We start from the raw sequence: 21,226 nt of genomic DNA, 5'->3' as shown, positions 1-21,226 counted from the left end.
AGAGTAAATGAAAAAAGCCGTCGTCAATTTGATGGCCCAAATGTATTTGCGTGGCTATTAGCCTTTTAGTTTCCTTGACCTAGGCAGCTGCTGGAGGTGTCTGCCAAATTAAGTAGGATCTGCCGGGTGGTTCAACCTTCTAGTGTCCAATTGCAGCCATCTCACAGAATCCTCTCACTCTTCCTCGCTGCTGCTGAATTCATCGTTTTTGCTGTCGCCGTAAAGCTCTCGGAGACTCATGGGCTTGCCCTGCTTGGCGTCCAGGCCGTTTCGGCCAAACGACTTCTTCTCTGGCTCTGGCTCGTCAGCCATTTTGATCACGATCCGCTCCCGGGCGCCGCCGTCATCGTCGTCCTCGTCGCTTTCGGAGAAGTTCTCGCCAAAGGCGTTCGGCAGACTCTCTGACGACTCCAACACCTCCTGGAGCTGGTCCTCTAGGTCCTTGAAGTCGTCGTCCATGTCCACGTCGCCGTCCTTTTTCGCTCTCTTTGCCGTCCGTGGCTTCGGCTTCGGCTTCTCTACTTCCTTGAGGGCGCTCCCCGTCATGAGGTTGGATGTCTCGGACTCGCTCTCCAAATCCTCAAAGTCCTCCATGTTGATGATCTCCTTATCGGGCGTCGCTGTGGGCGGCCTCTTTGCCGCTTTCTTTGTAGGTTTCTTCATGGGCTTCTTCACCTCGCCATTCGTCTTTGTCGGCCCAGTGGCAGCCTGCTGCTGCTGTGCCTTCACCTCGGGAATATAGATCCCATCCTTGGGCGCCTTCTGCCACTCGGCGATCGCCGTTCGCCACTTGTCGGCATTTCTGCTTTTGCTCATTCGTATCGTGTTGGAAAGCTGTTGTAGCAGCACCTTGACGGCTCCCTTGGGGTCTTTTTCAAAAGCCAAGTAGAAGGAGTCTGGCCCCGACCCGCTGGCTCCGGCTCGCTGTCTTTGCTGGATGCCTTCGAAGATCACAGTAGGTGCCTTCCCCTTCTGAAGGGACAGCTGTGCTTCAAGCACACACGTCTGGTCGTCTCTATAAAGCTTGAGTGGCTCCTTCTGGCTCATGGAATCTGGAACAAAGCCGTATCGGAGAGCTAGCGGACCATTGGATGTGGCAGTTTCGTTCTCGTAGCCTAGCACCGACAAGTCGATGTCGTACTCGCCGTCAGGAAGCATGGTGGGGAAAATCGAAAGGAGTGTGGAAGAAAATGGTGTAGGAGGAGTATGGTGAGGCGCACTAGGCACGAATGTTGAGGTCGGCCTGGTGATGTCAAAAAGGGAAAGACCGTAACGGAGCGGAGTGAGAGAGGGATGGTTTATGTGAATGTTTTATGGTGATTACGTTGATCTAATGGACATTATTGGGGTGGATTTCCCGGAAAGATGGAAATTAACATGGCAGGTATGGCGCTTAATGGGGAAGCAGCATCCGCCCATGCCCAGAAACGGGAATGAGGGATCCAAAATAGAGGATCGGACTTTTTGTGGTGATGGCGGTTGAAAGGTGCTTTGGAGAACGGAAAGATCTCGGGCACGGTGTTTGAGTTATTTTTGGGTTTCCATGGTAGGAGGGGACCATGGCAAGTCTAGGCGAGGCTTTAGATGGTGACGATTTTTGGGTTGTAAGGGGTGGTGAGGTGTGGTGGAGTCGGTGTATTTATGTGATAGAGATTTGTGGGAGGGGAGATTTGAAGGTTGAGTTGTGGGTTTAGGGTAGTCGTGATGTTGCAATGGAGCATTGGTGATGTAGTTGACCGATCCATGGATGTTCTACGATTCTTCCAGAGAACGGTATTTTTAGCTAAATGAACATAAATGGACTTTAGTGGTTCGCTTCAAGAAGATTTCATTACGACTTTGATGTCCAATCTGTATTGTAAGTATGTGGAAGTCTCTGTTCATGGTGTATGAGCAAACAAGCCATTGTACCAGTATTTGGCTGCGAAAAGTGAAAGTTGAGAACATCACCATCACCATCAACATAAACTTTGGAAAGACCACTGCAAATTCCCATTATATACTAAATAACTCAATAATAATCACCCCAAACCCATTATGTCCCTTTAATTCCTGTTTCACACGACAGTAGGACGATCTAGACGCACCATCGGTTTCCATCAACTGACAACCACATCTACTTACCAGCAATTCATTACTCTCGAAAACCACACTTTCATGAATTAGTCAAAAAAAAAGAACGTCTTCCACCTCCCCTTCCACCAACTCTGACCCCACAATAACCTGGGATCCATCAACTTCATGCACGTGACCATTGTTGACATTTCCATTGATTGGGTCTCGCTTTGATCTACTACGCTTCCATGGGCTCTGAAGAAAAAGTGTCACTTTTGCACCCTAAGGTGCTTCTAATGACTGCAGGAGCTACTGCGTCAATCCTTCTTTCCTATAAGTTCTACACTCGCTACATCCGCCGCATACGAAGCTACCTCGACTTGAGCCATGACATTCTCGATGGTCAGAGAACCTTGTATGGGAAAGTCACCAGAGTGGGAGATGGGGACAACTTTCGTTTTTTCCATACACCCGGCGGGATCATTGCTGGTTGGGGCTGGCTTCGGAAAATCCCTACAAAGCCGCTGGAGTTGAAGGATGAGACCTTGATGATCAGACTTTGTGGGGTCGATGCACCAGAAAACGCCCACTTTGGCAAACCAGCACAACCATACTCCAAAGAAGCACTCCAATGGCTCAGAGGCTATTTGCTTGATCGTTACGTTACCATCACGCCATATTCCATTGACCAATACAAGCGTGTGGTTGCAAGAGCTCAGGTTTGGAAATGGACTGGTAGAAAAGATGTCAGTGCAGAAATGCTTCGTCACGGACTTGGTTTGGTGTATGAAGGCAAGATCGGAGCAGAATTCGGCGATAACGAAGCTTGGTACAGAAAGCTAGAGGCCAAAGCAAAAAGAAAGAAGAAGGGCTTATGGTCATTGGGCAGAAAGCTCGTCACTCCCGCAGAGTTCAAACGAAGCTAAGCATCATTTCATCGTGCATTTTATAATTTTCCCTTGCCCAGTCACTTGAGCAACGCTGACACCTCCTCACTCAACTCATTTGCATGCTCCTTGGTGTCGGCTTCAGCATATACCCTAACAGCATCCTCAGTGCCCGAGGCCCTCACGAAGGATCTTCCCTCAGAGTACTTAGAAACAATCTCATCAATCTTATCTTGCATTCCGGCGGGCTCCACCAAGGTCCGCTCGGCGTTTGTAGTCTTGAACACGGTACGGTCAGGAACCACCACCTTGACCAACTTGTTTGGCAAGTCCGTGTACTCCTGATCCCACTGCTCTGGCGTCAACTTCAAGTAGTGAAGAATGACCAAAACAGTCAACAAGTCAGAGATGGCGTCACCCACGGTCTGGTTGATCAACTTGGTGAACTGCTGGAGAACCTTCACGGCCTCAGTCTCTTCAGGCGAGGCTGCCTCGTGAGCGAAGATCTTCTCCTCAGCATCCTTGGAGAAAATGACAGTTCCATGACCGTTGGCCTCGAAGTAGACACCGACGTCGTACTTCTCAGCCTCGTGGTGCAAGTGCTTCACACCGGTAGGGGTGCAACGAACAGGCAACTTCAAGACATCACTGACGTATTTCGTGGCAGAGCCATTAGCGTATGCGGTTTGGATAACAGCAATGTCCAACTTGAGTTTGGAAGTGTCGATCTTAGACAACAATCTCTGCAAGAACAAGGCAATCAAGGTGGCAATCTTGTCACCATCCAACAACTTGAAGGTACCGTCTTCAGTCTGGTAGTAGTGGACCAATCTGTCTGCGTCACCGTCGAAGGAGCCGTACAACTTGCCTGGCGTAGGGGAAACGTTCTTTGGAAGACGCTGGTTGGTCTTGACGTAATCAGCACCGCAATCGGAGTTGAGCAATTCGGGCTTAGTGTAGTCGTTGTTGACAAACGAGTAGCTGATCTCGTCGTTCAAGTACTTCTCGAAGAGATCCTTGACTTTAGGAGCTCCCACACCGTTGGCAGAGTCCACAGTGATCTCCACCTTCTCGTCTCCACCGTACTTGAAGATCTCCTTGAAAGAGTCGGCCAATTTCTGGTAGTAGCCCTGTTCCAGGGTCACGCCGAAGGCAGGATCGTTCGTGGTACGTGTCACGTAGTGCAATTGAGGTGTGGTGAACAAACCGTAGTCGGTGAAGGTGGAGGCTGGAATTGACTCCACGCCAGCAATTGTAGCGTCAGACAATCTCGACGAGGATTCACGAGAGTCTCTTGCAATAACAACGTTGGCAGGAGTGTTGAGGTCGATGCCCAACTCCTTAACGAGCTTTTCCACGGTGCCCGCCAACTCCGAATGACTGGCATTAGCCAAGTCAGTGGCGTACTTTTCCCATGAGCTCTCCAACATGCTACCCAAAGGATCCACAACCTTCACACCGTTGTCCTGAGGAGGATTATGAGAAGCAGTGACCATCACACCGACAGTCTGGCCCTTCAAATACTTGGATCTCAACAGGGCTAAGATTCCAACAGTGTAGTTGACGTAGTCCAACAAATCAGCTTTCATTCTGAAGCCGGCGGTGCCGTAGGCGTAGGTCACACCCTCGGGCTTGGGGCACTTGCTAATGCGTTCGAAAATTAGGTCCTTGATCATTTTGGTGAAAAAGATAGGTGGATTATCCGGGGACAGCTAAGTACAGATCTCATGAGCCCTTGTTTGGGTACTGCACAGACGCTATGCCAAAAGGGTATTCTTAGTGCTTCATGCACCTTCATGTAGCGCTTTTGTAGATGAGAGTTGCATTTTCCTGAAAATACAACATCAGCTCAGATATGAAGAAGCCGGGGAAGTTTGCAAACTCGTCTTTTCACAAGGAGGGACGTGTCGTGAGCAATGAGCCTCCAAAGAAGCCGAAAACCCCAAAAGATGAGTTTTTCACCGAGCTCGTGAAAACCGGCAGACCCAATTGGAAAAAGGCCCCAACAGCGGTGAAACAGCGTTACAATGGTATCTTCTTGATCCTTTTTTCCATTCCCATCATGGCACTCTCTGGCTGGGAGCTTTATAGAAGAGTGGAGGGCAAGTCGACCAAGAAGGTCCAGGAAGGTGAGATTGTCCAGGGTAAGGAAGTGAGGAAGTTTGGGGAGGCGGAAAAATGGCAGAGGGAGAAGGACAGTGTCTTGTACAAGATCTTTGGTCGTGACTTCTTCTTGGACGGCTTTACCAGTAAAACCATGAAGCGTGACGACAAAAAGGAGGACGAGAAATAGCCGTTTATTTCCATGCTTTCTTTGCAGGTTTGATTGGTTGCAAGAGGTGGCTTTCTTCGAAACGTGAGCCAATGGACGAACCCGGTCTATCAGGCGATGTTGAACGTAAACTCAATCGATCAAGAGCAGGCTCGACCTCATCTATGCTACCGGTCTCATATGCCAAATTCGGCGTGGTCTGTCCCGCCAAAGAGAGTTTATCAGCTCTCATTGTGAGCAGCGACGCTCTAGACCGCTCTTGTGGAGTCATCTCTCCAGCAAACAGGGATCCTGTTGAGGATGCTCTTCTTCCACTCATGCGCTTCTTAGGCAAAGTGAACAGCGGTGGACTCCTCAACATTGTAGGCGACATATGTGGCGTCTTGAGCAATGGATTTGCTAAATGAACAGGGAGATGCTTTGATTCAGGTCGCCTGTCTGGTGATATGAAAACTGGATGCGATGGACTAATGCTGGGTATGCGTGATCCCTTCGCCGGTATCTTTTTGATCACCGGAAACCTCATTTGTATATAGTTCTCGACAATAATAGGTATCTTAGAGGGCTGTGGATTGAAGTTTTGACCGAATTGCTGAAGAATTCTAGTGTAATTAGACACCGCTTCTTTAGGATGCGTTTCTGGGGTCTTTGGGTGGACGAGAGTCTCCGTGCTGTCATCCTGCGATAGCTTAACCTCTTCATCTTTTGGCGACAGCTGGAGTCCAAGTAGAGCCATTTGTAGCCTCGAGCTTCGAAGTTGACTAGGTTCTATGTCCAAATCCACAAAACGGTCTGTCTTTTGAGCACTGATGGGCACATTAGGCGAAGGATTGACGTCAAGTCGAAGGTCAAAGCCTCCATTATTAGGTGAATTAGTAGACGACAATCTTTTGCTTTCGGACAACGCCAGCGGTGTCCGTTTTTGAATCATCTTGACAGGTTTGAGGCCATCCTCACCGAGTTCGGGAGTTGACCCTCGCGGAGTACCTGGTGATTTGCCAATGCTTATGGAGCCACTTAGAAGATCATTCACTTCGGTCCATTTTGGGCGAATTTCCAGTCTGAACCTATCTCGTATGCCCTTATCGTCACCGACATAGTCCATCATGGCTTTATGGAGAAGCATGTTGGCGTTCGAACACATTTTAAAAGAGATACCTAGCTCATCACTCACTTCTGAGACACCCATCTCCTGGCTCTTTTTTAGCCTTTCGGCCATTTCATCTAGCTTGGTTATCATCAGATCAATGAGGAACATGCACAAGTGACGCCAGCGCAGAACGATTGCAGAGCTTCGTAGTTCACTGAAATCAGATACGACTTTTCTCCACGACTTTCTAAGGGAATGGAAGTCCTGGTTCACGTCTGCGATGGCCGACGGGAAAATAATGCCACAATGCTGGTTGAACTCGCCGATTCGATGCTCGAGAAATTTGATCGATATGCTAATGGGCTTGAGTCTGCTTTCAAACCTTTCAAAGTTTTCGAAAAACTCCCTTTCCTCGGTTGAGAACGCCATGATCGGCGTATCTATGCTGTTATCTGACCCAGTGAGCTTGACCTTGGACACCACCTTCTCCATGCTCAAGTCGTGGGGAAGCTCCGAAAGCTTCACGTCCCGCAAAGAGCTGTAGATATCGTCACAGGCCGCAATCTCGCGGTTTATCTCCTTGATGCTGTCAAATCGTAATTCGTGATACTGAGCCGATATAGACACAGCGGTCTGGGCCTGCAAAAGAGCCTGCTTTGCCTTGGCCAAAAGATCGCTTGTGTGCTTGAGGTGACCCAGCAATTCCTTAGTATCTAGAGCTCCTGGTAGCGCCATTGTCAGAGCCACAAACAGCTCTATCAGGGTGACTTCCTTGTATAGGGTACTCACCAATGCACGTTCTTCATGATACCATCCTAGAGTCTCGTCCTCGGCTTTATCAAAAAGAGCCTTGATTTGGTGAAGGTACAGCTCGACATCGAGAAGGATGGCCACGGCTTTCGAGTTCTCAAACGTCAGAAGACCTCTCTCTTGATGCTTCAGGTCTGTTAGATCGCTTCCTATTAGAGCGGCAAAGTCGAAGTGGCGCTTGGCCCATGGCGGAGACATTATTATTCCTGAAGTTTCGAGAAGTTGAAGCCATAAGTAGCAGGACAAGTCCAATCGACCAAGTGTGTGATTGTTGATAAAGCGTGCTTTGTTTATGGATCTGATACAGGTGCATGCAGGTGACAAGGTACGGTCACAGAGATGACCTGTGGTAAGGGGATTCAGGCACTATTGTATATTGTCGGTGTGATATAAGGAGGTCAGAAAGTAGGTTTATAAGTTTTGATGGGTTGTTCTTTGTGGGTGGAGGTGGATCTTATGGGAACCCTAGATGGGTAGTATGCAACGCAGACTAAAGTACATACCAGTGAGACAGCGTTACTGTGAAGAGAGTACAAAAACAGAAAAGACAAAGTGTGTCAAATTCTGTTGATCAATAACAAATTGAATTTGTTTCTCGTTTATGCCCTCTAATGTTGGTGTACTTCTTCTGGTCTTAGTCCACCTTATAATGGCTGCGAAAACGTATTTGCACCCAAAAACCACAGCTTAAAGAACCCTTATAACTCCTACTTTTCCTCAAAAATCCACGAATCATGCGCTACGCTTCCAAAACCCTCAAGCACAAAAAAGGGTTTTATCACAGAAAATACAGACCCCGTCTGTGCTCCTCTGTGTTTGATCTTCCTTCAAACCAGCCTTCTTCACCACTATCACCAGAAAGTGACGAATCTGTCATTGAGGAGATATTCAGTGCTTTTGCCGAAAGCAGCCCTTTTGTTATTGAGTCTCCTGATTCAGTAGAGCCAGATCGGTCTAGGGTCTCGACTGCCGATACACTTCCTACGATTCCTGAAGGTACCCCAGTGCTTATCCACAAACCCACTGAGCTAGAGCCGTTTCCTCCAGAACCAATAAAGCAGACTCCGATTAAGGTCTCAAGAATACCCACAAAGCCAAGAATTGTGACCCAACCGAGAATAGTGACTCAATTGAGAATCACCACCTTGGACCGCTGGCACTTGAGAGAACTAGAGCGTATCTACTACCTGAACAATGTGTGGAAGTACCATAGAATCAAGGCGGTCAAATTCGGCTGGAGGGCAATGAGAGCAAGAGTCAAGGCACTTTTGGGATACAGAGCCGAGGTGGAAGTGAAGCTTCCTGTGAGATCTGTTAAACCACCGAATATGGAATGTTTGTTGTGGGATGGATCGTCAGAGGAGAGCATCGGCTGTTCTGAGGTTTTGCCAAGGATACGAGGAAGGCATCTGAAACGAAAGGGTGAGCTTGAAAGGAAGGATAATACTAATGTTGTTCCTGACATCCAAAGAAAGAGTTCAGGCAAATGTGATGGGGATTCCTTGAGACTAGGGCCAGAGGAGGTGGAACCAAAGAGCATTCCCAAAGTTGACAAATCTTACAACTACTTTAAGGATGAACAGAAACTGGTGACGCCGGGCTCTCGAGACTCTTCGTGGCAATTGGTGAAAAAGCCTATCACTTTACATCCAGGGAAGTGGGACAAATCTACAATAAAGAGATTCAACAACATGGTCCTACAAGAGCACTACGGCAGCCTCATCAAGAGCTTCATGGGCTGTAAGAAAAGAGTCACCTTATCCAAAGATTTCCTTCTCGAACTGAACTTTTCAGGGTCTAAAGGGTTCTGTGGGTTCCAGAATGCCGTCAGTATGGCCCTCAAAGCACGGGCTGCATTAGACGAGATGGAAGAAGGCTTTGGAAAGATGATAGCGTTGGGAATAAAGTCAGCGAAATTCAGTCAGAGCTTGGGTATCAAGATTCCAGAGTTGGATCACCATTGGGTATGGCTGCGAAATAACGGTTCCTCAAGCATTGGAACGAAGGTGCATCTCAACACACAAGGCCATTTGCTGGTGAACTTACTTCTTGATGATAGGAGTGAGAAGAAAGGTGTTTCTGAGAATTCGTCAAATCCTGGATCTGATTCTATACCGAGTGGCCTGGATGATCCACCACACTCTAGGTTTGCCGGTGCTGAAAGTCTTTGCACCACTGCAGACGACTTGATACGGGCCGCCCAAGATCTACTTGGAGAAAATGAGATTGACGACGAAAATGAAGTTGGCGACGAAAAAGATTGTTCTCAATGAGGTTTTATGGATATCTGGAAGTTAATGAGAATGGCTGCGAAAGTATGTGATGGCTGCAAATTGGGTTCAGTAATGGAACATCACAACCGCACCACGTAACCTTATCATACCAAGCTTAGATGTGACATACCATTCAAGTTCGAAAATTCGTTTCCTTGTTGAAAATAAATAAGGCGGTGGCTAGAGATATTCATGGATTTGGTGCTCTTGACTTATACATCTTATCATATACCGCAATACTGTGGCCTAATTGCAAAAGAACCATGTATCTCATAATTGATAACCACTTAAGAGCCCAACTAAATCCCAAATCATATAACCTCATTATCTCCTCTCCAGTCTTATATAGGTAACTACCTCTAATGGGCCTGGTGTACAGGTGCGATGGGGTATCTCTGCGATGAGCCGGATCATCGCTACAACCAATATTCACCATGGCTAAGGTGGCTAAAAAGAAGTTTTCGTCTGCTCCAGACCCCACGGGCAAGACCGTGGCGGCCGATAAAGCCATGAACTCGGTTTTCAAGTTCAACACAAACCTTGGTCAGCATATTCTCAAGAACCCTCTTGTGGCCCAGGGCATCGTGGATAAGGCTCAAATCAAGCCCAGTGATATCGTGTTGGAAGTCGGTCCCGGTACCGGTAACTTGACGGTCAGAATTTTGGAAAAAGCACGCAAGGTTATCGCCTCGGAAATGGACCCTCGAATGGCTGCTGAGCTTACCAAGAGAGTCGCTGGTACACCTAACCAGAAGAAGCTTGAAATCATCTTGGGTGACTTCATCAAGGCAGAGCTTCCGTACTTTGACGTTTGCATTTCGAACACTCCTTACCAGATTTCTTCCCCTTTGGTTTTCAAGCTCTTGAACCAGCCCAACCCTCCTAGAGTGTCCATTCTTATGTTCCAGAGAGAATTCGCTTTACGTCTTTTGGCCCGTCCTGGCGACGCCTTGTACTGCCGTCTCTCTGCCAACGTGCAAATGTGGGCCAATGTCACGCATATCATGAAGGTCGGCAAGAACAATTTCAGACCTCCTCCTCAGGTGGAGTCCTCTGTGGTGAGAATCGAGATCAAACAGCCTAGACCCAACATAGACTTCAACGAGTGGGACGGCTTGCTTCGAATTGTGTTTGTGAGAAAGAACAAGACCATTTCTGCTGGTTTCAAATCAAGCAACGTCATTGAGATCTTGGAGAAGAACTACAAGACGCTTTTGGCGACCCAGAACGCCGACGATGGCATGATGGTCGACTCCAAAACCGACTTGAAGGACGTGGTCAAGGAAAAAATCGAAACCGTGTTGAGAGAAACCGGTTTCGCCGAAAAGCGTGCTGCCAAGCTCGACCAGACAGACTTCCTCAAGCTTCTTTACGCCTTCCACCAGGTGGGCATCCACTTTGCATAATCCTTGTACTATATAATCTATCATCTATCGTCTTTTACCGCTCTTCAGTGTATCCTTCTCTATCACCTCGCCAACACCACCAAGCTCCTCGAGCTGGTCCTCGGCTATTCTCACCTGCTCTCTTCTCTCCCAGAAACGGTCCTCACAGAGATCAAATGCAGCCTTCTTGAGGTACTTACCTCTGGCGTCTCTGTTACTGGAAATGGACCATTCGAGGAATTGGGCACCAGTACGGATGTAGAAAGCTCGGAGGTTTTCAAAAGGCTTTGGATGTGGAAGCCAAGGACGAGGGTCAGGAATCTCGTCTTCGTTTTCTTCTTCCTCCTCTTCTTCCTCAATCTCCTCCTCTTCTTCCTCTTCAGCCTCCTCAGGCTCCTCTTCTTCGTCATCCTCTTCATCATCATCATCCTCCTCGTCGTCAGAACCCACATCTGTCTTGTCAAGCTCGCTGTGGTCTTCCCAGAACACCTTCACTCCATCGAGCTTGTTCAAATCAATAGAGTACATCGAGTCGAGGTTGAATTCCTGTTCGCCTCTTTCGAAAATACCGCCAAAAATGTACAACGAGTCGTCAGCAACACAGGTTGTAGCGTTGAAACGGGGATGTGGAAGCTGGTTCACAACAGGGAATTCCACCTTGTCGCTCTCCATCTCCTCTCGTTCCTCCTGCTGCTTCAAACGCTCAATCTGAGAAACCTCTTCCTTCTCCTCATCTTCGTCGTTCAAATTTGCCTTGGCCAAAATCGAGTTCAAGATATCCTCCAAGTCTTCGTCTCTGTTGTTCTTCTCCTTGACAGGCTCCTGCTTCTTCTTCTTACGAGGCTTCAACGTCAAGTTGTACCACCTGTTGACCTCCACCTGGTACGACTGAAGGGTGTTGTAGAACTGAGACTCGATCTTCTCGTCACTTTCATCGTAATCATAGACACCGCCAAACATGATACCACGGTTTTTGTGGAACACCATGGAACAGCCTACTCTAGGTGACGGACTGAATCCCTGCTTTCTTCTCCGTTCAAAACGAATACCCTTAGGATCGGCCTTCATCTTCACCAACCACGTATCCGTGAGCACCTTACCCTTTTGCAGACCCTTCTTACCCTTCACCTTACAGTATCCACCGTAAATCACAGCACCCTCAGGATGTGGCACCATGGAATGGCCAGAACGGGCATCTGGAACAGGATGGGCGGGAGGAAACTCAGCCTGGGTCCACTTGTGTGTGGTGATATCAAAAAGCCACATATCGTGAAGATAGGTGGTCAGCACACCCAAGTCTCTGAAACCTCCATGCAAAATAATGTAGTGTTTCCAGACACACATTCTGTGGCCGGATCTCGCCGAAGGGCCCTTCTTCTGGTCGATCTTCTCCCACTCCTTGGTCTCAGCATCCAAAACCCAAGTATCACCGTAGTGGTAGAAGGTGGACTGTTTAGGAGACGAGAACTCACCGCCAAACATCACCACAATTCCCGAGGGATGAGCACACATGGCATGTGAGGAACGAGGCAAAGGGGCGTTCTTCGAAGTGTACCTTCTCCATGTGTTGTTGTCGATGGTGTAGGTGTGCAAGTCGTTGTAGAACCTGGCCATGCCGTTTTCGTTGGCTTCACCTCCAAACAAAAGCAATTCTCTTTTTCCTTGAAGAGGGCTGGCCACCATGGCCGGGTTGAGTCTTTTCGAAGGTCTGTCCACGACATCCACCTTCACAGCAAGAAGCTCTTCTTGTTCTTTGGCATACTGCTCCAAGATGGCATCGATGTCCTGGTCCTCTTCCTCCTCTTCTCCGGACTTCTTGGCCTGCTTTTTCTGCTTCAGCTCGGCCTTCTGGTTATTCTTCTTCTGCTTCTCCGCGGCACGGGCCTTTTTGTCCTCCTTGGACTTTTTGTCTTTCTTTCCCATGGTGGTAGCGATGGCTTCGCGATTTCGCAGCCATACGGTGAAGAGGTGGAGATGATGTAGATGGATTTTTGTCAAGTGGGATTATTTGAAGTGGAGGTGACTATTTGGTGAAGGGAACGGGGTAAATAATTAGATTTTGACTTTTAGCGGTGGATCAAGGGCAATTGCTCAACCCTTGATTGACCTACTACGGAACCGGTTCAATCATGGTAATAGACCCTCTCAATCATGAAAATTTAGCTCCAACTACTCAATTGACTTTTTTACCACAATTGCCTCATTTATGCCACTCCCACTGATTCAAAACCTACACTTATCCACGGATTAGCTTTTCTTCATTGGTTCTCCAGACGCTATGCATCGTTCTATTGTACATTCTACACCGAAATCGTCTTCCAGACGTTCAAACCGTCGCCGCCAGTCGAAACAAGACAGCCGGGAATCTGTGGGTGCCATCTGACGTCCTTCACATGTCTCTGCCAGTGCACAAACAACAACTGTGGAGGAATGTCGTGCAACTCCTGGGCTTCCTTTCTCTGCTGGGAGATTTCTTCATCGTCGGCCTCAACAGCCAAATCCCACAAGGTCACGGTATTGTCCTCGGAAGAAACAGCAATGATGGACTCGTCCAACGGGTTGAACGAGATGGAGGTCACAGGAGCCTTGTGGAAATCGTAGTGAGCAACTGGAGAAGGCTTGTCCTTACCGTTGAAGTTACGCAAGTCCCAGACACCCCAGGTGCCGTCGTCGTGACCGGATGCAAGCAAGTGGGAGATCTTGGTGCTCCACGAAATGACGTTGACGTCGGATTTGGAGGCCTCCACTGAAATCACAGGCTTGTGCTTCTTGGATCTGGTGTCCCAGATTCTCACGTAACCGTCACAGTCTCCGGTAGCAAAAACGGTGTTTTCATTAGTGGACCATTGAATGTCTTCGATGGACGCTTGGGATGCAAAAAATGGGGTCTTGTCGGTGACCCAGTTGGAGGTGGTTCTGTTGGTCAAGTGCACTCTGCCCAGGCAGTCACCCAGCAAAAGAGCACCGGTGTTTATAAGCGGAGACCAGTCCAAACCGTAGCCTTCGACATTGCCGTGGGTACGGATTGTGTGGATGGGTCTTTTGGCACCCTTGGGGATCATGTAGCCTGGGGTGTCGAAAGCCTTGTACTGGGGCAGGAGGTCGTAGATAAGCACCTCACCGTTTTCTTGCAGCGCTGCTGTCAAGTATTCACCGGTCTGGGCGGCATGGGGAGAAACTCTCAATCTGTTGGTGGTGGACTTGAGAGGGACGGTCTCAGAAATCATGACGGGGTCCGAATCCTCGTCGTCCTCGTCATCTTCGTCGTCCTCATCCTCAGCATCATCCTTCACCAATGTCTTGGCCAAAGACAGCAACTTCATGGTGATCAACTCGTTGTCCTTGGCTTTAGAGGCCTGAGTAGCAGTAGCCACATACAAAGAAGCAGGGTACGTTCTTCTCTCGTTACCCAAGGTGTCGGGCAAAATATCAAGCGTCAAACACGGCCAGGGCATGTTGACATTGTGCAACATTTCGTACACTGTAGGGTCGGCTTCAAGCACCTCATCTGGACCGAGTGGTTTGGATCTATGTGGCAAGTATATCTCGGGCTGGTTCTGGTTATTGTCGATTTCGATTTCTTCGATTTTGCCTTCACCTTCGGCAGCGCCCTCCTCGCCTTCAGAATCAAGCTCAATGATCTCTCCATCAGACTCAAAGTCGTCTCCGTAAGGGTCCTCGTAGTCACCCATATCAACGTCTTTTTCTTCAATTTGTGCACCTGCAGCGGGAGGAACAGCATCTGCGGAGGCCTTGGCGGCTCCACTGTTCACACCGTTAACGTCGTCTTCAGCTGCTCTTTTAGGCATCCTTGGGCATACGATGTAGTTGGTAGATGCCTGCGATGAGCTGAAAAAACGAACCACGGTCACGTGCGCGGGCCGTCAAAGAGGTGTATTTCCGGAAGTATCGTGAATTTTACAAAAAGAAGGGCAGATTCGTTCTTTTCAGACAATTTAACCCCTAATACCCTTCTCTTGCCCCTTATTTGTGTCGCACCCACCTCCCACATATACCCTGTGTTGACTTCGCAGCATCAACAACCATGGAGAGAAAGGCCTTCTTAGACCAGGAACCACCACCCGGGTACGTGGCCGGCGTGGGCCGAGGAGCCACTGGCTTCACCACGAGCGCCGATACCGGGCCGGTCCGTTTTGAGTCCGAATTCGGCACCGAGGACGAGGACCGTGGAGTACTAGCACTGAAGGGGAATGATGAAGACGAAGAGGCAGACGAGATATACGAAGCCATTGAGAAGCGGCTTGAGAAAAGGCGGAAACGGAAGGAAGCCGAGACCGAGGACGGCGTGGTCAAGATCGAAACGGGATCGGGGACCATCACCTCCGAGTTCCTGGATCTCAAGAGCCAATTGGCTTCTGTGCTGGCTCTGGAATGGGCCAGTTTGCCTGAAGTTGGTGATTTGACGAGGAGAAACAAAAGACAGAGACTTCTTGAGCAACAGCTGCAGAGAACGTATGCTGCTCCAGATATGCTTATCGCAGGCAGTGGAGGAGGCTTCAGAAACGATAAACACGAGGTGAACGAAAACACAGAATCGCTTTTGGAGGAGTTGGAGGCTGATGCAGCTCAGCGTGTGGACGTGGACAGAAGCCGACAGATCTTGGCTTCGCTTCGGAAAACGGAACCTAACAAAGCTGATCTGTGGATCGCTTCAGCTAGGCTAGAAGAGCAGGCAAAGAACTTCGAGGCAGCCAAGAAGCTCATCGTTGAGGGTTGCAATAGAGCCCCACATTCCGAACTGGTCTGGCTCGAAAGCATCAAAATCCATAGAAAGTCGTCAGAAAGCACAAAGTTGTGCAAGTACATTATCAACGAGGCTCTACGGCTCAATTCGGAGTCAGAACTGCTTTGGTTGCAGGCTGTGGAGCTTGAAAACCCAGCTGACGTCATATCTCGGCGGAAGATTCTCATGAAGGCTTTGGAGTTTCTTCCCTCGAACTCGAAGCTCTGGAAAGCGCTTGTGGAGTTGGAATCTGAAGATGATGATGTGAAGCGGATTTTGAAAAAGGCCACGCAGTTATGTCCTGACGATTGGGAACTCTGGCTCGGTTTGCTTAAGTTGTCTAGCTACTCCGATAGCAAAAAGGCGCTCAATTCGGCTAGAAAGCAGTTACCTAAGAATCCACATATCTGGGTAACTGCTCTCAAGCTCGAGGAAAGAGAAAACGCCGAAGTCAGTGAGCAAAAATTGACAAAAATGCTTAAAAAGGGGTTTGAAGAGCTTGAAAAGAACTCGTACGATCACGACAAGACTTTCTGGTTAGAAGAGGCTGCCATAGCTGAACAAGAGGGTTTCAACAGCTCAGCCAAAGCCATTGTCGAGAACTTGTTTGTGTTGCTTTCCAAGAGTGACAACCAGATTGAAGAGCTCTTCAAAGCAGCCGAGCAACTTTCGAAAGAGTCCGCTTCCAAGAGTTCCATTCATATCTACGACTTGCTCATCCACGAGTACCCTAACAATATTAGCTGCTGGTCACGATTGTTCAAGGTACTTAGGGAAGAACAACTCGGCAAAGAGGAGATTTACCGGTTTTACAAAAAGGCGATCAAGGCCAATCCTGAAGTGGAGGTTCTTCGCCTAATGTATGCGAAGGATGCTTGGGTCACCTGTTCAGACGTTCCTCATGCTAGAAGTGTTCTCGAGAAAGCTGAGAGGGACTTGCAAAAGAGTGAAAAGATCTATTTGGCTAAACTCAAGCTTGAGGTCATGAATCACGACTACAAAAATGCTTTCAATGTCGCCAAACTCGCATTGGAAGAATCACCAAGTACCTCTCCAAGATTATGGTACAAATACATTCATTTATTGAGGTTCTGTCAATTCAAACAGCTAGAGTTTGCCACAGACGTGTCGCTAACAGACATATGCGACGAGGCGTTATCCAACTTCCCTGAAAACTCAAAGTTATATTTACAAAAGTCACAAGTGCTTGAAAATACAGGGGATCTCCGCCAGGCTCGTGAAACATTATCAATCGGTTCCCGCAAATGTCCAAAATCAGCAGAGGTGTGGATTGCTTTAGCCAATCTTGACGTCAAATTGGAGGCATCCTCAAGAGCAAGATCTATCCTTGACACTGCAATTCTTGAGAATCCAGAGAACGCCGATTTATGGGCTGCTAAGATTCTGTTGGAATTGGAACAAAAGGATATCATTACAGCAAGGCAGCTTATCAATCGTGCTCGACAGCATTTTGCATCCTCGCCTGAGATTTGGATCCATCACCTAACGATGATTCCCAAAATGTCACACAGAAAGAATGCGTTTATTGATGCATTGAAGCAAACAAACAATGCGTCCGAGATTCTATTGGGTATAGGTGTGTTTTTCTGGATCGACGGGCACTTCGCCAAAGCCAAAGCCTGGTTTGATAGGGCTCTCAATGCTGATAAACGCAATGGCGATACATGGGGTTGGGCATTTTGCTTCATAGATAAGCTGGGCACCCCAAAGGAGAAATCCAAACTCATTGATGACTTGGCAACACATTTTGACCTAATAAACAAAGGAAAGACTTGGATCTCAGTCAAAAAGGATCCGAAAAACTTTGATAAGGGACCACAGGAGATCGTTGAGCAGGTGGCTCGTGCGTTGCTCAAGACATCAGTTGCAAAGTGATGCAAATATTGATCAAGAGTTAGTAGTCTTGTTTTGGTACAAGCGAAGGTTTAATGCACTCAAGAAGCACGGAATCAGATCCTTCTCATTCACCCATTGTGTAACTAATTCAGAACATAGGTTGCGGAAGTCGTAGGCACCATGGGCTTTAAGGTCTTTTGTGTGTACGTCGAGGGTCAAATAGCACGCTTCGGACTCTTTTCCATTTCTGTTCTGAAACTTGGAATAGAGTTTCATTTTCGAACACAAATCATTAGGGTTCATAGGACTTGGGACAAACTCAATGGAATAGCCAAAGAATTTAGACACCAAAGACATGATCTTCTTGCTTTTGTCTGTGTAGACACTTGTCAAGCGACTGTTCTTCTTATTAAGCTGATCAATTTTGCTTTGTAGATTCTCCTTATCATTCTCTTGTCTTGCAAAAAGAGCCATTGGAACAGTTTCGACATCCGCATTGTTGACGAACTTTGTAATGAGTGCTTCGTTTTCCTTGCGAAGAAGATCAAGCGTCTCTTGCTTGACAAGCTGGTCTCTATTAAACGGGTTCTTCCTGAGTTCGAGAATATGCGTCGTTTGGGTTGTTGCGTTGTCATAAGCGTCAAGCTTATTTTTGAGAATGCTAACCTCATCTTTGAGTCCCTTTATCTTGGAAAGTAGCTCGATGTTCTCGTTTCGAAGCGTCTTCGTGTTAAAAACGTGCGTATCGTCTTCTAGAATTCTTGGACGCTTTGTAGGTGCCAAAGGCGCAACGCTGACGCCATTCTTCTCCTGACGTAAGGTTTCAATCTCTTTCTTATAGTCGTCGACCAACTTCTCCAAATTGGAGAGATACTGGTTAGTCGCCTGGCTCTTGTCTTTGTCTTCATTTTCAGAGCTGGCACTCAGCTTGCGCAACAAAGCAGCATCGAGCTCTTTGACAGATCTGCGAAGAAATTCGATCTCACGAGTGTTGAGAAGTTTTATCTTCTGAAGCTCCTTGAGTTCAGCCTGCACCTTTTCAAGCTCTTCCTTCAATTTCTGATTCTCAGGCTCGAGCTCCTGCTCTAATTTGGCTATAAGTTGCTCGCCTGACTGCGTAAGCTCTGTGATAGACACCTGTGCCTGGTTGAGCTTGTCGTAGAGAACCAAGTTCTTGTTCTGCAAACCTCTATAATCCAGAAGAAGGCTGGAAACTTTGGCGTCTTGGCTTTCGGCATCATCACCGCCTTCCAAGTTCTGTGCCAAAAAGCCAAAGTACTCGTCGAACTTGGCTTTGATCTCAAGACGACCGATTTCCAGCTGAGCAGCTCTGCGATCGGCACTTTCAAGGCTTTCCACCTTATTGGACAACGAAGCACATTTTTGTCTCAAAAGCTCAACACTCGTCTTGTGCTGGAGGAGCAGATCCACCTTGGCCTGAAGCTGGCTGTTGGTCTGTTGGAGAGACATGTTTCTCAACCGTAGGTCTTCAGCCGTCTTGATAACAGAGCCATTTTCTGACTGTCTCTTTGCCATCCTGAGACGTTCGGTCAAGTCATCATTAAGCTGAGACAAGCGCAGGATCTCTTTCTCAAGCACCTTGACCTGGTCTCTATATTGGTCGTTGGCTGAAAGCTCCCGGTTGAGGTCTGCCCTGAGATGCTCACATTTGCCTGTCACGCTGTTGTACAGCCTTTCCAAGCGATCAAGCTGCTGCTTCAACAGCCTGTTTTCTTTCTTCAATGTGGAGGATTCAGCCAACGAGTCAGACGAGCTTTTCCCAGCGATATCCTTCTGGTTCTGCAATTTGCTTTGTAGCTCCTTCCTCTGGTTGAACACGTAGTCGAAATTGCCTTGTAATGCGGCCAACTCCTCGTTTTTCCGTGAAAGAAGGTCCTCATACCTCTTCTTCAGTGAGTCGCTACTCTGTTCAAGTAGGCGTTTTTCGGTTCGAAGAGCTCCATTTTCATACTCCAATTTGGAAATCCGCTCTAGTAAGTCGCCTTTGCTGTCTGACAGTCGGAATTCGACGAATGGCAGCAGGCTGCGTTGGGACATAAAGAAGGTGGAGTTGATGTTTTGCTCAGTATGGCGCGAATTGCAGTAGTCATTGTGGTGAGGTACCAAAAGTTGTAAGATTCGGCGGAAAGTAAAGAAGTTCAAAGTATTGGATGATATTGATAAATTTAAGTAGGTCATAGATGGCAGCTGGAGTTCAATACTTAATCGGGGTATTCTGAGGTCGATGTGTAGTGGAACATCTTTGGCTGCGAAATCTGTCACTATACTCAATACATACCACTTTACGTATTTTTTTGATTTATTGATTGATAAGTGGATTCATGCTATGAGGGAGAAGATATGTCATAATCGAGTGTTATTTTACAAACGAAAAGTGCTGTATAGTTTGGCATTTACACAGTGGTAGACAAGCGTCAGACCAAGTGTTGTAATTGCTCTGAGGGATTAAAGCAAAAAAAGCGAGCTATATCAAGTCATGGCATAAACATTCGAAACGCTTAGTTTGTAAAACCCAAAAGTTGTATGAAACTCCCTGCTTATGACTTCTTCAGCTGCATCAGCTTTGTGAAACATCCCCTACGATACTATTAAAGTTCAGACTGCGAGGAAAATTCTCGGATATGCAAATATAAGCTTCTTCGGCCTATTTCTTAACTCTCTCCAATCGCCAGCCAAACTTACGGCATCACTGGGGATTGCTAGGTTCCATCGGAAGACTCCACAGCTGCCACACCCGTGCACCATGACTTCAATACTTGAGCGATCCAGGAATACCGTACCACGCATAATCATGTCCAAAGTGTATGTGCCCGGTAACCCTTACGTCAAACTGTACTAACCCATCAGACCCAGAAACTTCAAGCTTCTAGAGGAATTGGAGAAAGGCGAGAAGGGCTTGGGTGCCCAATCGATCTCTTATGGCTTGTCCAATCAGGACGATATCACCATGACCTACTGGAACGGCACCATCTTGGGCCCACCCCACCTGACTCACGAGAACCGCATCTATTCATTGAGCATTGTCTGTGGTAACGACTACCCAGACCAGCCCCCTGACGTGACCTTTGTGTCGAAAATCAACCTTCCTTGTGTCAACTCCGAAGGCAAGGTCGTCATCTCCGAGTTCGACACGTTGAAGAACTGGAAGCGCACCTACACCATGGAAACTGTTCTTTTAGAGTTGCGGAAGGCCATGGCGCTGGCCAGCAACAAGAAGCTCCCTCAGCCGGCCGAGGGCTCCACGTATTAGTAATTCCATACTGCTTTAATCACCTTCATTGATCACTCCTTGGCTCTCTCGGGAATGGAGTCCGGCACACCGTGTTCTTCGAGCCACTTGTAGGTTTCCTTCTCTACTTGTAGGAACTTTTCAATATCCGGTCCGTACTTCACACGCCGGCTATTGTTCGTTTGAGCGTCAGTGACTTCTATGTTGATCCATCTTTCACTATGGTGCTTCTTTCCATTGATAGTTTTCGTTTCAGGTACCAAGCATCGCTGGAATACTCGTTTGAAAGGTAAGCAGACGAACTCGTAGCCTTCCTCTAGAATCTTGTAAGTGCACTCATTCTGAGTTAGCGATTTCAATTGACATTTGTATTTCTCGGGATTCTTTAGCTGCTCTGCAAACTGCAGCTGGACCTCTGCACGTGAGTGAACGACCACAGGTGGCGCCATGGTGGTAGTTGTGAAGATGCCTTTTGGAAACCAGAAGTGGGTGTATTTAGGGTGCACGGGTGTCACCATGCCATACCCAGTGGAGGTCAGAGAACAAGTTAGGAAAAGGGTTTTTCAAATCTTTTTATATCTTTTCAGATTAAAGTCCCTTTTC

General features: G+C 47.8%; 13 protein-coding genes across 13 annotated transcripts; 6 read left to right on the top strand and 7 right to left on the bottom strand.

Moving 5' to 3' along the window:
- Window positions 1-174: 174 nt before the first annotated feature.
- Window positions 175-1,158, bottom strand: C7M61_004262 (uncharacterized protein; the record flags this gene model as incomplete). Its single annotated transcript, XM_024859585.1, has 1 exon — window positions 175-1,158. The coding sequence occupies one exon, from the start codon at window positions 1,156-1,158 to the stop codon at window positions 175-177; it is 984 nt and encodes a 327-aa protein (XP_024712254.1).
- Window positions 1,159-2,303: 1,145 nt separating this feature from the next.
- Window positions 2,304-2,981, top strand: C7M61_004261 (uncharacterized protein; the record flags this gene model as incomplete). Its single annotated transcript, XM_024859584.1, has 1 exon — window positions 2,304-2,981. The coding sequence occupies one exon, from the start codon at window positions 2,304-2,306 to the stop codon at window positions 2,979-2,981; it is 678 nt and encodes a 225-aa protein (XP_024712253.1).
- Window positions 2,982-3,022: 41 nt separating this feature from the next.
- On the bottom strand, window positions 3,023-4,618 carry AGM1 (phosphoacetylglucosamine mutase; the record flags this gene model as incomplete). Its single annotated transcript, XM_024859583.1, has 1 exon — window positions 3,023-4,618. One exon carries the CDS (start codon window positions 4,616-4,618, stop codon window positions 3,023-3,025), a length of 1,596 nt encoding a protein of 531 aa, XP_024712252.1.
- Window positions 4,619-4,797: 179 nt separating this feature from the next.
- Window positions 4,798-5,235, top strand: C7M61_004259 (uncharacterized protein; the record flags this gene model as incomplete). The annotated part of the gene is made up of 1 exon (XM_024859582.1): window positions 4,798-5,235. The coding sequence occupies one exon, from the start codon at window positions 4,798-4,800 to the stop codon at window positions 5,233-5,235; it is 438 nt and encodes a 145-aa protein (XP_024712251.1).
- Window positions 5,236-5,324: 89 nt separating this feature from the next.
- KAR9 (Kar9p) lies at window positions 5,325-7,312 on the bottom strand (the record flags this gene model as incomplete). The annotated part of the gene is made up of 2 exons (XM_024859581.1): window positions 5,325-5,345; window positions 5,372-7,312. The coding sequence occupies 2 exons, from the start codon at window positions 7,310-7,312 to the stop codon at window positions 5,325-5,327; spliced, it is 1,962 nt and encodes a 653-aa protein (XP_024712250.1).
- Window positions 7,313-7,848: 536 nt separating this feature from the next.
- Window positions 7,849-9,387, top strand: C7M61_004257 (uncharacterized protein; the record flags this gene model as incomplete). Its single annotated transcript, XM_024859580.1, has 1 exon — window positions 7,849-9,387. One exon carries the CDS (start codon window positions 7,849-7,851, stop codon window positions 9,385-9,387), a length of 1,539 nt encoding a protein of 512 aa, XP_024712249.1.
- Window positions 9,388-9,821: 434 nt separating this feature from the next.
- Window positions 9,822-10,793, top strand: DIM1 (putative dimethyladenosine transferase; the record flags this gene model as incomplete). The annotated part of the gene is made up of 1 exon (XM_024859579.1): window positions 9,822-10,793. One exon carries the CDS (start codon window positions 9,822-9,824, stop codon window positions 10,791-10,793), a length of 972 nt encoding a protein of 323 aa, XP_024712248.1.
- Window positions 10,794-10,817: 24 nt separating this feature from the next.
- Window positions 10,818-12,695, bottom strand: C7M61_004255 (uncharacterized protein; the record flags this gene model as incomplete). The annotated part of the gene is made up of 1 exon (XM_024859578.1): window positions 10,818-12,695. The coding sequence occupies one exon, from the start codon at window positions 12,693-12,695 to the stop codon at window positions 10,818-10,820; it is 1,878 nt and encodes a 625-aa protein (XP_024712247.1).
- Window positions 12,696-13,072: 377 nt separating this feature from the next.
- Window positions 13,073-14,581, bottom strand: C7M61_004254 (ribosome biosynthesis protein; the record flags this gene model as incomplete). The annotated part of the gene is made up of 1 exon (XM_024859577.1): window positions 13,073-14,581. The coding sequence occupies one exon, from the start codon at window positions 14,579-14,581 to the stop codon at window positions 13,073-13,075; it is 1,509 nt and encodes a 502-aa protein (XP_024712246.1).
- A 236-nt stretch (window positions 14,582-14,817) lies between these two features.
- Window positions 14,818-17,412, top strand: C7M61_004253 (U4/U6-U5 snRNP complex subunit; the record flags this gene model as incomplete). The annotated part of the gene is made up of 1 exon (XM_024859576.1): window positions 14,818-17,412. The coding sequence occupies one exon, from the start codon at window positions 14,818-14,820 to the stop codon at window positions 17,410-17,412; it is 2,595 nt and encodes an 864-aa protein (XP_024712245.1).
- Window positions 17,413-17,516: 104 nt separating this feature from the next.
- C7M61_004252 (coiled-coil domain-containing protein) lies at window positions 17,517-19,431 on the bottom strand (the record flags this gene model as incomplete). Its single annotated transcript, XM_024859575.1, has 2 exons — window positions 17,517-17,558; window positions 17,581-19,431. The coding sequence occupies 2 exons, from the start codon at window positions 19,429-19,431 to the stop codon at window positions 17,517-17,519; spliced, it is 1,893 nt and encodes a 630-aa protein (XP_024712244.1).
- A 754-nt stretch (window positions 19,432-20,185) lies between these two features.
- Window positions 20,186-20,644, top strand: C7M61_004251 (E2 ubiquitin-conjugating protein; the record flags this gene model as incomplete). The annotated part of the gene is made up of 2 exons (XM_024859574.1): window positions 20,186-20,226; window positions 20,248-20,644. The coding sequence occupies 2 exons, from the start codon at window positions 20,186-20,188 to the stop codon at window positions 20,642-20,644; spliced, it is 438 nt and encodes a 145-aa protein (XP_024712243.1).
- A 32-nt stretch (window positions 20,645-20,676) lies between these two features.
- C7M61_004250 (uncharacterized protein) lies at window positions 20,677-21,072 on the bottom strand (the record flags this gene model as incomplete). The annotated part of the gene is made up of 1 exon (XM_024859573.1): window positions 20,677-21,072. The coding sequence occupies one exon, from the start codon at window positions 21,070-21,072 to the stop codon at window positions 20,677-20,679; it is 396 nt and encodes a 131-aa protein (XP_024712242.1).
- Between the last annotated feature and the right edge of the window lie 154 nt (window positions 21,073-21,226).

Source organism: Candidozyma pseudohaemuli (assembly GCF_003013735.1).
Source record: "Candidozyma pseudohaemuli strain B12108 chromosome Unknown scaffold00013, whole genome shotgun sequence".
Lineage (NCBI taxonomy): Eukaryota > Fungi > Ascomycota > Pichiomycetes > Serinales > Metschnikowiaceae > Candidozyma > Candidozyma pseudohaemuli.
Note: the sequence above shows the minus strand (reverse complement) of the source record. Positions and strands in the feature narration are given on the sequence as shown.